General features: G+C 43.3%; 2 protein-coding genes across 6 annotated transcripts in view; both read left to right on the forward strand.

Annotated features, from left to right (window-relative positions):
• PDCD10 (programmed cell death 10) overlaps window positions 1–4,447 on the forward strand; it is a 28,261-nt gene extending 23,814 nt beyond the window's left edge. For all 5 annotated transcript variants that reach the window (XM_028731475.2, XM_077929793.1, XM_028731478.2 and 2 more), the window contains exons 7-8: window positions 346–428; window positions 3,939–4,447. In XM_028731475.2, the coding sequence (XP_028587308.1) occupies window positions 346–428; window positions 3,939–4,020 (165 nt within the window). In that variant the 3' untranslated portion in view covers window positions 4,021–4,447. The remainder of the gene's footprint in view (window positions 1–345; window positions 429–3,938) is intronic.
• Window positions 4,448–8,758: 4,311 nt separating this feature from the next.
• WDR49 (WD repeat domain 49) overlaps window positions 8,759–16,252 on the forward strand; it is a gene marked incomplete at its 5' end in the record, with an annotated part of 93,997 nt that continues 86,503 nt past the window's right edge. Inside the window, 3 exon segments of the mRNA XM_077929794.1 lie at window positions 8,759–8,919; window positions 12,883–12,980; window positions 12,983–13,035. Coding sequence (XP_077785920.1) covers window positions 8,759–8,919; window positions 12,883–12,980; window positions 12,983–13,035 — 312 coding nt within the window.

The following is a 16,252-nucleotide window of genomic DNA, read 5'->3' on the forward strand; positions in this document are numbered from 1 at the left end:
AGAAGCAAACAGAATGAAAACCAATCTTCTGTCACTAAGCTACTAGTTTTTCCTACTGCCTGATTTTTAGTATTTGTGGATTTTTTGTCTGCAGTGGCTACATTTAAGGCTTAGTGTAATTTTCTAATATGCTCTGTATGAATTTTGTTGCTGTAAACAAACATTCCCAGATGCATTTACAGAAGTGCTGTTAGTCGTTTCATTTCTTAAACAGAATTTTGCTATCACAGCACTTATGCTTATTTTATTCTGTTTATCTTTTTAATCAGTGTCCAGTGGCTAATAAAAATGGTTTATGAAGGTTGAGGCTTTGATTGAATGACTCTTTGCATATGTATATTTCAGGCACTTGAGCACCAAAAGAAAGAGTTTGTAAAATACTCTAAAAGTTTCAGCGACACTTTGAAAACCTATTTTAAAGATGGAAAGTAAGTATGCTTGGGAGTTTTTTTCTTTTCATTTTTCGAATTGGTGAATTTGTTATGTCTTGCCTGTCATCTTTCTTTCTAAATGTTTATTTAAAATATTTTGTAACAGCAATGGGTATTGTTTGCACTGACTAGTGTCTTAAGCACTTCTTCACTTTCTGCTAACACACTTCAACAAGCGTTCGAAAATAGATTGGCCTGTTACTATAGAGATTGCCATGTTTTCCGTCTTAACATTAACTTTTCTTGGGAATCAGGGATTTTTTAGAAATACTGAAACCTTTGATGGCTTATATTGAGATGGCTGCAAACCTGATGGATTCAAAACAGGAAAAATCATCCAAGCATGTTTTCTTCTGCTCTTCCAACACTGTCCATCATTCCCCAACTAAAATTAACACATTTAATGCTGCTGTTACAGATTGTTTGGGGAGGGGGAATAAGGAATGGGAAGTCTCCTAAAAGTAGTTATCATATATGGTCAAGTTAATGGCCATTTTAGGGATTATTATTATTATTATTATTTATTATTTATATCCCGCCCATCTGGCTGGGTTTCCCCAGCCACTCTCGGCGGCTTCCAACTGAATATTAAAAACAGTACAGCATCAGACATTAAAATGAGGATGAGGAATGGGGATGAGGAAACTGTTCCTCCAGAGTTGTTGGTCTCCAACTCCCATCAGACTCAGCCAGCATGGCTGATGTTCAGAGATTATGGAAGTTGTGACCTTCTAGATATCTTTCCTTATAAGCCAGGATAGCTGAAATGGAGTATCCAACTATAGAAGTGATACATCCCAAAGGAACACATACTGGGAGCAAATGGTAGAAGGATGTCCCTGGCCAGTAATCAAGATGCCTTTATGCTTTGTCCAGGACATTATGTATCTTGAGTACCAGTGGCTAAGGAACAACTTTGGGAGAGGACAAGAGGACTCTGAGAGTTGGCCACTGTGGGAAACAGCATGCTGAACTACATAGGCACGTGGTCTGGTCTTTGTGCCACACTTTCCCAACTGATCAGTTCCTTCTTGCAGTTGGAACTTAACGTATGCCATTGCAAGAGTGCATGCATTTTCACTGCTCCTTAGCAGTGTACTGCACATGAGGGGAAGCATGTGCAACAAGACTAGCTACAGCAGCCAGTGATGGAAGTTATCAAACAGCGATTTTAGCTCTCGGTAGTGAGGAGGAAAAGTATCCATCTGTTCCTTGACCTGGTTCATAGTAGTTGGAGTTAAATGGACAATGCTGATATACACAAACTCCTCCAGTCTTTGGCATTGTACAGTGCTCAGTTTATTTAAAGTTTATACTACTGTATGGTATTATTCCGGTTTGTTAAACACTGGGCAGCCCAGGAATTCCATTAGTTAGTAAGAGTGAAACTAACACATGCTGTGACTGGGTATAATTTGCAAACAAGAAGTGAAATTGATTTAGCTGAGGATGAAGCCAAAAAAGAAGTCACTTTTACTCACCAAGCAACACTCACATTTGAGTTTGATGGCCTTCGCTACCTGTTAATTCATTCTAGCTTTACTTAGCATAAAAGCTGAGTTGCCTGGGGTTGCAAGTGTATGTAGGTCATTGGATTTTACTGCTATGGTCTTATCAAATTTTTATTTCCACGTTTGCTGCTTGTGGGGTTCTCTGCTTTTGAAAAAAGTTAACAACATCCCTGACAATGTGCCAGCATTTGGGTGCCGCCAAAAGTAATTATTTGAATCCTGGCCAATGTGTGCAACACTGGTTGGTGGGGGGAATATAATTGTGTACAATGCTCCCATGGCTCTTCCATGGGGCTTCCCTTGAAGATGGCATGGAAGTGTCAAAGTAGAATTGTTCTGCTCACCTTCTAACATCACAGGATTAGTACACTGAGCCAATTTTGTGCTATTTACTGTTTCCAGGCCCAATTCAGTGTTCGACCTGTAAGGCCCTTTGTTGCCTACAAACCACCTACTCACCTACTCTTTTATTGCCCCATATAATAGTTGTGGTTGGCTAATCAAGCAGTTTTTGCAAGAGTGGTGATAGTGAAAAATTAAGGCTTTTACTGCCTTGGCCGCACGACCTTTGAATGACTTGCCTCTAGAGATGAAGAGCAGCCCCTTTTTGTGTTTTTTCCACAAGAGCTGTAAGACATTTTTGGCAGGACTTTGGTTGATTTGGGCTGCAATCTTATATCTACTTACCTAGGAATAAGGCCCATGTATTCTCATATACGCTACTGGGCCAGGTTCAATGCTCTTGCGTTAATTTACAAGGCCTTTAACAAGTTGGATCCAGGATGTCTCAAGGACCACCTGATTTGTTATTTCCCTAGCCAATAACTGAAGTTTGGGGTAGGAGAGTCACTCTTAGTGGTCCGCCGTGGCTCAGATGCATGACTTGTATCCACCAGGAACTGTGTGTTCAGTATTGTGTGCACAATTTTATGGAGCACTCTTCCATTTGCGCTCAGATGGTTCCCCTCTCTGTTGAACTTGTAATACTTTTTGAAGTCTCTCCCCCCCACCACCAGCAGGCGTTTTAACAGAATTCTGATTTAAACTTTCAACTTGTCTCAACTTCAAAAAATAAAACAAACAAACAAACAAACTGTATTCAGCTACTTTTACATTGCTGAGCAGTATATAGATTAATGAAATAAATGAACACATTTACCGCAAAGGGACTTATTCGTCAGTACAGAATTGAGGTGTTAGTTGCTCAGTGTATTTTCTTATAATTCTCTTCATTATTTTATCATGGGTTTTTTAAATGAGGTACATCACTTTAAACATCTGAAAAAGTAACTTAATAATGCTTTAGAAGTTACACTTTTAAGAAACTAAAATGAAGCATAAATGTGTCAACTTTGCAACAGGATTTAAGATGGGTAAGACCACCTTACTTTCTCTGCTCACACTGGCAATAAGAAAGATGTGTTCCTCATTGTGTCCTTTATTGAAGGGATCTGTTTAGGGAAGCTTTTAATGTTTGATGTATTACAGTATTTTAATATTTTTTTGGAAGCCGCCCAGAGTGGCTGGGGAAGCCCAGCCAGATGGGCGGGGTATAAATAATAAATTATTATTATTATTATTATTATTATGATGATGATGATGATGATGCAAGAATGTGTGAATGAGTTCCTTATTTCAGAATTGGAGGTGAGAGGTTTGCTAATATGTGGAATGTTTTGTGCAAATGAAGTATTTTTGCATGTCATTCATTCAGTTGGTTGAAGAGAAATCTGTGGGGAGAGAAACTATAATTATTGGGCACATCAAACAAACAAACAACCTAATTAGTTCACGTTATCAGTCCAGGTGCTGCTCCTCTCTAGCACTGAATGATCAATTGATCAGCGTTCTTGCTTGGAGTTGTAAGTGCTGAAAAATAAGCAGCATTCAAATCGACACTAGTGCCATTCCACTTGAATAACTTTTGAAATGTATTCTATCTGATGGCTTCAGGTCTCCATTCTGCTTCTGAAATGTGTTTTCTTTCTTACAATAGGGCAATAAATGTGTTCATAAGTGCCAACCGACTAATTCATCAAACCAACTTGATACTCCAGACCTTCAAAACTGTGGCCTGAAAAAAAACCCTGTATATGTTGAGAGCTGTACTTTTCAATGGTGGATAGGATACCTTTATATGTAAACTTTAAAGTTTTGACTGTATAAATTATCAGTCCCAGTTGAAGGGACCTATTGCAGGATTTTGAATGGGATTTATTGCCATCTTACACCATATTTTTGTAAAAACATTGTAGCTTAATCATAATCTCACGATGAAGATTTTGCATCACTTTTTTGCTATTATCATTCTTTTCAGAATTATAAGCCAAAAGAATTTACGCCTTAATGTGTCATTATGTAACATTCCTTATAAGAATTGTAAATATTTGGTGTTCTGTTTCTGACATTTTAACTTGAAAGCAAAAAAAACAAACAAAAAAACTGCAAGATGATGTATTTAACGATATTGGTGGCAAATATTCAATAAATAGTTTACATCTGTTAGATTATCTGTATAATCTGATTCCATTATACTATCTTTTAGGATTGGAAATGGGCGGTGTGCATGTCTTTCACATCCACAAAGGTTTAAAATATTATCCCAAAGATGATAGCAGGGAAAGGGAAAACTATTTTTCTTATGTCCTCTTCAGCCATTCCATTAGTCACTAATGCACTGTGAAAGGGACTTCTCTCGAGTGCGACTGATGCTTGTGTCTTCTGCTGTGTGTGCCTGCTCCAGATGCTCACAGCCAAACTTAACCCCTGCTTGTCAGCTGTTAATAACTATTACCTTTTGAGTGCTTTCGGAAAAGGGCATTTCTTGGTTTCTCTGAAATGCTGTTAACAGCTTTTAAACCTCCTAGCTTCCAGATGTTCTGTATTTCTGGTAGCAACTGAGAGTGGTGGGGTGTGCAGCTGCTTGTCTCCCTCAAAGCACTGATTGCACACAAGTCTTATACATAGTACTTGGAGTTTGCAGCTGGTTTGCATGTTTCAAAGCTCTGCTCCATTTGTTATGCACACAGCTCTTTCACGCTGGAACTCATGGGGAAAGCCCTTGCCTCTTTTGGACCGCACAAAGATTTCCCAAGGTTGTTGACAGAAAAGAATATGAAACATTTAGTAAAATACATACAAGGCCACAACATATGCCAGAACTGCAGAATATCAAAAGGGTGTTGTGGATAATTAAAACTGATCTTCATTCAGCTCAAGTGGCTGTCAAGTCTTGGTTGAACAAGAGAGTTAAAATTCCACAATACAATTCACTCTGATGGTTGCTCTTGTCAGTTGCTAGTATAAAAGCTCCATAAAGTGCAAGCAATTTGGACCTCGGTGTCTACCCTTGGTTTTTGTTAAAGAATTGACATTTGTGCCTTTATGACATTTTCAGTAGGCATGTTTTTTTGGGGGGGGGGGCGGCCTTGATGACCTGTATTTGAGTTTGAGGTGTGAAGCAGCTGATTGATCTGCCACAACATGGGAAAGGATGGTTGGACTTGCCATCACATTTATTTCTTTTTGCTGGGGATCAGGTAACAAACCAGTGTGTGCCTGGGACCTTCCCCACATTCAGATGTTAGATCAGGGCCCAGCAGGAGTTTTGGGGGAAATATTGGGGGAAAGTGTGCATAAAAGTGAAGATATTGGTGAAAATATATTGCATCAGGGAAAATGCTTGCAAAAAATGTGTGCGTGAGTCAAAGCTGCATATAAAAAGTTATCTGGAGAAGTTTGCACTAAAATGCTGATGAACCTTGATGAGGTTGTTTGTTTTTAAATCACAAAATGTCGAAAAATTGGAATAACTGAATTTAAGCCTTGAAAAAATGAGAAACTGAGAGCCAAAATTTTCCAGATCCTTTTATCCCTAGGATAAGTATGCAGGCTTTCCTCCCAGAAGGCCCAAGATTCAATCCCAGAGCCCACCAGTAAAAAAAGGTTCAGGTAGCAGATGATGTGAAGGACCTCTGCCTTGAGAACCTGGAAATCTGCTGTTGCTGCTGCCAACGCTATTAGTAAAACACCAATAAAATGAAACACTAGTAGGCTAGAAGAGGAAATGGTAGCTCCCTTTGTACGGAACAGCAGCAAACTTCAGTAAAAGAAATTTTAAAGAAGAAATTGATTATATGGGTTTTGGTTTCATGGGGATATAGCCCAGTAGCAGCCTCTCTGTGTAAAGCTTTGACTTGATTTTTGTTTTGTGAACATCTACAAAGCCTTGGATTACTCTCAGCAGCAGGACAGAAATTGATCACAGCTCTAGAGGCAGCAGAAAAGGGATTAGCCTTTAAAGGTAGTTTTTAGGACTGGTGACAGCGATGAAAGGGGCCTGTGATTTTAGTATAATTTGGAGTATCTGATGCATTGTGTAGGATAAGATCAAAGCATTCCTGTTTAACGGGGACATAGCCATCAGAAAGAGCTGCATTGTCAATCCTTTCTCAATGCCCAGTGTTAAGCTTAGCTATGTTTTGCTGCACAGCAGGATAATCCTGCACCACCTGGAAGTGGAACAGTGGAGTGCCAACTGACTAGCAGATAGAGGCAAGTCTACCAAAATGTTTTCTTTTTTTAAAATAAATCCCATTCTTCCACCCATCACCCCAGAAGTCTTCAGTCTGGTGCTGAATCCCATGTTCAGCCAGGTGCTGGGACTGATAAAATTCAGTGGTCATCAAGCTTGTGACAATGACATCATTGTCCTGCCCTGTGGAACACCCTCCCATCAGATGTCAAGGAAATAGACAACTATCTGACTTTCAGAAGACATCTGAAGGCAGCCCTATTTAGGGAAGTTTTTAATGTTTGATGTTTTATTGTGTTTTTAATATTGTGTTGGGAGCCACCCTGAGTGGCTGGGGAAACCCAGTCAAATGGGCGGCATACAAATAACAAATTATTGTTATTATTTATTAAGGCTTGCAAACAGATGGAAGGCATTATATAGTAGTTGGGCCTGGCCATGTGAAACCCTAATCAGTCGTCAGCCATGTCAGTTAGGGGCAGTGGAGGATTAGATGCAGTCCCCTAGCCTCTGCCCATTTCTTTCTCTCTCTCTCTCTCTCTCTCTCTCTCTCTCTCTCTCTCTCTCTCCTACCAAGGTCAGAAATAGGTTAAAGACTAAGGGATGTGGCTTTCTGGAGGTTGCTAGGCTCTAGCTCCCATCAGCCCCACCCAACATGACTAGTGGCCAGAGATGATGGGAGTTCTGGTCCAGCAACCTCTGAAGGGGGCATCCAGTGGTTCATGTGAGTTTCCTAATGGATGTACCATATATGAATAAGCCCCAAAGAAGCCAAACTGTTGCTCAGAAGGCTCATCATATGTGAGATTTTTTTGGGTGGTTGGGTGGAAGAAGACTGCACATGGCGACTACAATTTAAGGTAAAGGTACCCCTGCCCGTACGGGCCAGTCTTGACAGACTCTAGGGTTGTGCGCCCATCTCACTCAAGAGGCCGGGGGCCAGCGCTGTCCGCAGACACTTCCGGGTCATGTGGCCAGCGTGACATTGCTGCTCTGGCGAGCCAGAGCCGCACACGGAAACGCCGTTTACCTTCCCGCTAGTAAGCTGTCCCTATTTATCTACTTGCACCCGGGGGTGCTTTTGAACTGCTAGGTTGGCAGGCACTGGGACCGAGCAACGGGAGCGCACCCCGCCGCGGGGATTCGAACCGCTGACCTTTCGATCGGCAAGCCCTAGGCGCTGAGGCTTTTACCCACAGCGCCACCCGCGTCCTAATCTCCACCTCTCCTGGCCTTCCATCTCCTTTTTTTCTGAGTAAAGCAAAACCAGACCAAATGCAACATAGGAGCTACTGGGTCGTATTCCGCTCTGCAAACAGACTACAGGTGGACTAAAATATGGATGGAAAACCTATAGACCTCCCAATGATGCTGGACTCCAACCATCCCTGACTATTGACCATGTTGGCTGGGAGTGATGAGAGCTGAGACAGCTGGAGGGCTATAGGTTCTTCACCTCTAGTCTAAAATTAGTATTAATTGTGTTACTGCCAGGATCCTGCTCAGTGCTCTGTAACAACCATGCCGATCAGCAGCTCATGAGGGTTGCACAAGCACTATGCCTGTCTGTGTGCATGCACCTGTTCAGAATTCAAGACCCTTTGCTCTTCTGAATAGCTTCCAAGTCTTTAATTCAAATAGGTGGGCTTCCTTTCCCAGCTTGCTGCAACAGATCCTTCCTAGCTAAGCAATTTCTCCCACTAATTGGGAGGGGTGGAAAGGGCAGTTAGCTAGTGTTGTGCAAGGTTGCTAAGGAACGCTTGCAAACTCAAGGAAACTCAGCTACTCGAAGCAGTCCTGCGAAATGCCTATAGCCTCCACTCTGCACTCAAGAGAAAGGAGTGCTGGAGCTAATCAAGTGTGGTTGGGAAAGAATGGGATTTTAATATGAATAAATAGCACATTAATAGCAAACAAGGTAAGAAAAATGGATTTTCTCCAGGTGAACAGCTTCTGTTACATTTCCAGGAAGAAACTGTAAAAGGTTATAAATTTGCTGGGATGGATTCTATTTACCATCAGAGAAAGCCACTTACGTTTTCCTGGCTCGCATACAGAATTCCAGAGCTCACATGCAACCTGTGAGAAATAAAAATGAGAGCATTGTGATCGAAGTCTGTGTTTTGTCCTTTTGGTTCTTGTCCATCCAAACCCTTTTTGACATTCCAGAGACGGCTGGCTCACCACAAATTATTCTGGAGGAAATTAAATTCTGAAAGGACATAAAAGCCGAGCAAAGAACCACCTTTGGAGATGTATTGATTGAGATAAAAGCAAATTAAGCACGAGCACCACATTTCCTGGGTCAAAAAAAAAAAGCTGTGGCTGCTACTGGGAAGCAGCTGCTTAACATGGCTGAAGATTCTGTGAGAGAGAAAAGTACAGAACGACTTGAAAACAGGCTGACTATTCATGATTTTATGAGGATGCAGGAGTTTTTTAAGGTAAGTTCTCAAGTGACCTGAAGGGCTTTAGGATTGTTTGGAAAGATCACCTTTCCTATCATTGCGGTAGAAAACAAAGGGGTGGAAAGAGAGATCAGAGCAAGGAGAGCCTATTGGGTTGGGCAACATGTTTCTTCCCAAGAGACACATCCCTTTGTGGACAAACTTCTGGGGACTACCTGGGCCAGGGATGGAGGCATAATGGGCAGAGCAATGCACAGGAGGCTGGTTTCTATATACTCCTCTCTATTCTCCATCCAGATGCGTCAGAAGTATTAGCAAACATTCAAGGACACATACCTGCCATGCAAAAGAGAATGCAATGAAGGGCTGGGAAGAGGGGCACGGCTGGAGAGGGTATAGCCCAGGCATAGGGAAACTCGGCCCTCCAGATGTTTTGGGACTACAACTCCCATCATCCCTGACCACTGGTCCTGTTAGCTAGGGATGATGGGAGTTGTAGTCCCAAAACATCTGGAGGGCCGAGTTTGCCTATGCCTAGTATAGCCTTTAGGGGTGTCCCTCAGGCCAGATAGAGAGGCCAGGAGGGCTGTATTAAGCCCTAAGGCTTGTGGGTCCACACTTCTGACCTGGAGCGGTCACAACAAACTTGCATGTTTTTGCATTATTTGCTGTACATGGAGAATGCCATGATTCGATTGGGAGGTGCCCTGTACTTGCATTACTCTTCAAGTGGTGGTTCTGGAGATGCAAGCGGGTCTTAAGAAGACCGATTCAATGCCAAGGGCAGACCTCCTGTGCTTCTGATAGTTGCAAAAACCAGAAATCTACCAAGCATAAATCCCAACACATTTTGATCATAGGTTTGTTTCAAAAGCAAGACGTACTTTGAGCCAGGGCTCGCCACATTGTAGACCCTGAACCTATTTTCAGTGGCAAGGCTCAGCTCTAGAAATGGGCGTATAATACTGGTAAACCGCCTTGAACATAGGCAGAGTGCTATCTCTCCAGCACTTAGTGATGTCAGACGGCTTCCATCTGGGATTAAAAGGGGGGGAACCACCCTCCCGGTACCCACTCCTCAGGGTCCAGCCCGTCCCTGACAGTTGGCACGTTTTAGCTCAAGAGGCCTGTTTCTTTTCAAAAGTGTAATTAGAGAGGAGTCTGGAAAGGAAATGGTGTTATATTTTGTAATCTATAAACACACACAGGCGAAGCCCAGTGACAGCCTGTATGAAAATAAATGGTTGCTTTCGATTGTACCTAGCACACAAAAAAGGGGGAAAAAATATGGCATGGATCTATTTTCAAAGGTTGCAAAAGCCAGAGGAGCAGACCAGCCTGGAACAAAAGCAGAAACAACCCCCAAACCTGAAGTGTGCCCCTGAGCTAGCGCTGTAGCCTCGTGTGGGATGGCAGGTTAACGAACAGAGTGAGAGCATCCGTCTCAGAGTGGAGCTGGTCCAGCTGCTCTGAATTGTTCGGCCCAGAAGGCCCACAGGTGCCATTTGCTCTCAAACTATCCTCAGAGGAAGCTTTTACGGCCCGTGGAATTAAAAGGCAGTGATGCTGTTGTTCTGCTGTCACTCAGTAATGGGTCTCTGAGCAGTCCAAGTGCAAGTGATGGGATTATGCTTTTTCGCTGGCTTTGCCTCGTCTGATTCTGGCAACCGGCTAAAAGGATAAAATGTTGGCTTGGCCTATAAAGCAGAAGGGGGAGGGGTGGGCTCCCCACCTTTCTGATAGGGCTGCATTTACTTAGAGGTTGCATGCTGGTGGGGCACCCCATTTTTTCTCTCTCTCTGACTCCATTTTCTCACTTTCTTCTATCCTTTACTACCAGTTTTCTCCTCCTTTCCGCCTGTATGAAATTAAGGTTGCATTCATGTGGCCGTTTACACCACTTCCCTGACGTTCCCCTAACTGTTACCGTATTTTTCGATCTATAAGATGCACCAGACCACAAGACGCACCTAGTTTTTGGAGGAGGAAAACAAGAAAAAAAATATTCTGAATCTCAGAAGCCAGAACAGCAAAAGGGATCGCTACTCAGTGAAAGCAGCAATCCCTCTTGCTGTTCTGGCTTCTGGGATAGCTGTACAGCCTGCATTCGCTCCATAAGATGCACACACATTTCCCCTTACTTTTTAGGAGGGAAAAAGTGAGTCTTATAGAGCAAAAAATACGGTAATTGTTAATTTCCTCACGATATCTGAGTTTTCATACAACGTAAAAGCCACTTCCAGGAAAATGATGGAACATAGCACGTGTTTAGCACTCATTTCCATGTTATTTGATTCCAGCAGACCCCTTAACCGGGAAAACTGTGTGAGTAAAGTGACAAAAATTGGGGCGCAATACTGGCTTTCACGGGGGAACAAAATAATAATAATAATAATAATAATAATAATAATAATAATAATAATAATAATAATTTATTACTTATACCCCAGCCTCTCTGGGCAGCTTCCAACAGAATATTAAAAAAAATAGCGAAACATCAGATGTTAAAAACTTCCCAATGCAGGGCTGCCTACACAGAAGGGGTGCAGTAGTAGTGCCATTGTCCTATGACATTGGTTGCTGAATGAAATTTAGCACAACGCGTCAATATACTGGTCCAAAAGCCACAGTCCCATAATACAACAGGTTCTGCAGTGTGAAAGAAATGTTATCAAGCAGAACAGAAGCACTATTATAATCAGGAAAACCAACACAGTATTCCCCAAATCTGAATGTAGTCTAGGCTGAGGGGTTGCAAGTTGCCCACAAAAACTCTGGTTTGGTGACACCTGACTTTTCAGTAATGCTGCCTCCTGGTGACCTTTCAGCCAACAGTTCCTGATTTCCTGCTCTTTATGTGCTTTCCCTTGATCCTGCCTGTGAAGTGGAAAGGGAACAAGCAAACTGTTGTCGAAGATGCTTACGTTTCTGCGGAAAATAGTATTATTCATTAAAAGAATAAAATGGGGAAGCTGCATATGCATAATCTGAACAAAGCCAGTCATTGGTGTCACAATAATTTTGCGATTCTAACCGAGAAAGCTGCGTGAGGTACTAGGCAGAAAACTCTGCTCACCAGAAGGGATGTTGCTAACATGTTTAATTATCTGTTTTGGGGATGTGAATTTGGTCTGGGATGTGAATTTGGATGTCTTTCCAACTGAACATCATTTCTTAAGAAGTTCTTCTCCAGCTGAGAATTTGTTAATTGGTGAGTTTTCAGTTGCTCCTCAAAATATCGTCTTTGTTTTTTTGGTCCAAGTCCTTGACACTAATCACAACTAGGATGGACTAGTGCTGTGCCAAAGCCCATTTGAAACTTTTAAAGCCTTCTCCCTACAGATATAGAAAGAAGAGAACTGAAGGCTTCTGGAGGCAACTTAGGTGCTCAAGCGCAGAGAGAGAAGCAGTGAGATAGTAGAGACGGAATTTAAATAAGAGAGCATGATCAGACTACCCAAACCTGGGATATTGCAGGAAAAGAAGCTCCATATCTTGAAAGTGGAGCCAGCTCAAAGGGAAGAGCCACATGGAATGGAAGTCAACAAAGACCAGTGTTAACATACATACCTGGAACAGTTCCCAGGATTCTTCGGGAGAAGCCATGACTAACAAGAGTGGCCTAAGTGTGCTTTAAATGTCGATGTCACCATAGGAAGCTGCCTTATAGTGAATGAGATGGTTGGCCCATTTAGCTGAGTACTGTCTGTATCAGGTATGCGGAATTTGTGGCTTTCCATACGTGGTTTGACTCCAACTCCTGTCAAACCCAGCCAGCTTGGCCAATGGTCACAGATGATGGCAGGCAATATCTGGAAGACTACAGGTTCCCAACCTCAAATCTACACTCAGTGTTGGTGCCTCTCCAGGGTTTCCAGATGGGTTTCCTCCAGACCTACCTGGAAGATACCAGGGATTGAGTTTGGGCCATTTTGCAAGCAAAGCATGGGCCTTACCACCTAGCTACACCCCTCCCGAAATATGTCTCTCCCATATCGGTTTCTGCAGCCACAGCAGCTGCTGCAACAACCTTCCAAGAGTTTGACTTCACCCCCAAAGGCGCACTCCTCCATTGTCTCCCGAGACAAACGGATGCCGGCCCTTCCAGAATAATACTCCATACTGAAGCAGAATATCTCAGTGAGCTCAAGGTATGAAAAGCAAATGACTACGACTAGTTTATTAGCAAAAGTTCTGCAATGTCAAGCAATGCATGTACCCACGAGCATCAACGCAGACAGAGACATGCACCCTGGCTGACTCTTCCATGGGTTCTTGTTCCATTCCTTGCTATTCTAGCAGCACAAGTCAGTTCTCTTGGAATGGGTGCTGACGGGTGCAGGGAGGAGATGCGTACGTCCTTTGATCTGGCCTTGTCTGCCGCTGAAGTGTAGAAGTAGTACAATTGCAAGACCTCTTGCACTAACCTGCACCTCTGTAAGAGAGAGGAGAAGCAGCAAAAGCTTGACAGGCCAAGCTTTTGATCTCTAATTACTGTAGCATGTCAGGCCTGTGGTTTAAATTGGGTCTAATTGAGGTGATTGCGATTACAATAGCTTGCCTTCCACGAGCTGCCCTTTTCCCCTCTGCCAGCCGTTCTGCTAATGGGAGCTGACGGCATCCATATATAGCGGACTGTATCTTGGCAGGAAATGAGAGGAACGTGGCTTGCATCTCTTTTTTGAGCAAGACATGGGGGGGGGGGCAGGCAGTTCGACGAGGTGACGGAACCTTTTCACGGTCAGCTTCGTTTTGGAGCTGCATGCACTGCTTTGATTTTGCAAAGAGAAGGATCTTCCTCCGGACAAACGAAAAGGAGAGGTCTCGTTTCTGAGCTTCAACGGAGCAAGCGACTTGTCGTTTCCTCACTGACAGATCACTTTCAGATCACCTGCAGGGCTCTTGCTCAATCGTTTATGCGATCGCTGGTTTTTCCATGGGAAAAGAATTGGCAGGAGGTGGGAGCAGGGGGTTTCCTTCACATGAAATGATGAAAACCTCAGATCTGCCAGTGGGTACACAAAGCTGCTTATTGGGGAGTGCCGCCAGCTGCTGGCAGCAGAAATCAGGGTTGCCAACTGATTATTTCTCCATCTCGCAACAGTGGCATAACAAGCATAGTATCAACCCTTTCCCTATGCAGCGACGGGGAACTTCAGGTGTCACATTTCTGATTGGTGGGCCGGTGTTAACAAAGTATCGGCAGAGAAAGATGTTGGCAACCCTTGGTGCAGTGTTTCCCAAAGTGGACAATAATGTGTTCGATCAATCCATCAACCTCTGATGGGTGATTTAGAACAGGGGTCAGCAAACTTTTTCATCAGGGGGCCGGTCCACTGTCCCTCAGACTTTGTGGGGGGCTGAACTATATCTTGAAGGGTTAAAAAGAACGAATTCCTATGCCCCACAAATAACTCAGAGATGCATTTTAAATAAAAGCACACATTCTACTCATGTAAAAACACCAGGCAGGCCCCACAAATAACCCAGAGATGCATTTTAAATAAAAGGACACATTCTACTCATGTAAAAACATGCTGATTCCTGGACCGTCCGCGGGCCGGATTGAGAAGGTGATTGGGCTGGATCCAGCCCCTGGTCCTTAGTTTGCCTAGAAGGATTGGGTCCGGCATCACTTTCACTGTGCATCTGTGCCAGTATCCATACACAGAAGAGTCACATCTCAACGCAGCTCCTTCCTTGGAAGCGTCTTTGGGGTTGAAGGTACACACTTTCGTTGTTGTTGTTTAGTCATTTAGTCGTGTCCGACTCTTCGTGACCCACGGACCAGAGCACGCCAGGCACTCCTGTCTTCTACTGCCTCCCGCAGTTTGGTAGACTCATTCTGGTAGCTTCGAGAACATTGTCCAACCATCTCGTCCTCTGTCGTCCCCTTCTCCTTGTGCCCTCCATCTTTCCCAACATCAGGGTCTTTTCCAGGGAGTCTTCTCTTCTCATGAGGTGGCCTAAGTATTGGAGCCTCAGCTTCCGGATCTGTCCTTCCAGTGAGCACTCAAGGCTAATTTCCTTAAGAATGGAGAGGTTTGATCTTCTTGCAGTCCATGGGACTCTCAAGAGTCTCCTCCAGCACCATAATTCAAAAGCATCAATTCTTCGGCGATCAGCCTTCTTTATGGTCCATCTCTCACTTCCATACATCACTACTGGGAAAACCATAGCTTTAACTATACGGACCTTTGTTGGCAAGGTGGTGTCTCCTTGAAGGTACACACAGTAGGCAATAAACACTCATGGACACCATAAGGATTCAGCCAAGTGTAGAGGTTTACTTGACAGGCATATAAAAGCATATTGGTAGCAAATATATACAGACATTCACCAATGCTGTGGTCAAGGCATGCTTAGAATCCAACAAGATCCCAAGGCGCTCTCTGCTTCTCTCACCGCAAGACGCAAGCAAGAGACTCACAACAAGTTGCAACAAGTTACACAGAACCGTTGTTATCAGTACTTCCTGTCTCACTGCACATGTCCAAAGAACAGTTCCCACAGAAAACGTCCTTGCATAGACACAACAATCTTAGCCTTCTGCTGCTTCTTGAAACTTCTTCTCTGTTTTTCTCTGTTTCTGGAACAAATGATTCTCTCACACAGAGAGAAAATATCCAACATAACGTCCCCTGGGGGGGCGCTGGAATGATCCTGGGGCGGCATCAGCATTGATAGCAGCCTCGGGTACAGTTGGGAGGCATTGAATTAAAAAAAGGGGGTGGAAACATAAAGAAAGAGAAGAAAATTACATACCTTCCAACATTTCTGTGATCAGGGGTTCCAACTTGAATTTTAAAAAATGGGGGGACACTAAGGCCCACCTCCCAAAATCAATCACATGATGCTGTGCACGCTATTCATTTGAATGGCAATGCCCATCAGTTTTGGGGGGCCTGGCCCCCTCAAATATTTTATTGGTGGGGTGAAGACTTCTTGGGCTCTAGGAGTTGGCTCCTATGTCTCTGATGAAAATAGGGATGTCCTATTCCATCATCATCATCATCATCATCATCATCATCATTTTATTATTGCTCCAGCCACTCTGGGTGGCATCCAGCATATATAAAAACATAATAAAACATTAAACATTAAAAAACACACACTACCCTATACTTGGCTTCCTTCAGATGTCTTCTAAAGGTTGTAACTTACCTCCTTGGCTTGAGGGTTGCATAACTCCATACCGTCCAATATTTCTCCAATTAAAATAGGGACGTCCAAAAAAAAGTGGGACATTCTGGGATCAAATCAGAAACCAGGGTGGCTTCTGTAAATCCGGGACAGTCTCTGGAAGATAGGGACACTTGGAGGGTCTGGAAATGGCTTACCAGGTGAGATAGCAGGTAAGGTGCTTTG

The sequence above is a fragment of the Podarcis muralis genome, chromosome 6 (assembly GCF_964188315.1).
Source record: "Podarcis muralis chromosome 6, rPodMur119.hap1.1, whole genome shotgun sequence".
NCBI lineage: Eukaryota > Metazoa > Chordata > Lepidosauria > Squamata > Lacertidae > Podarcis > Podarcis muralis.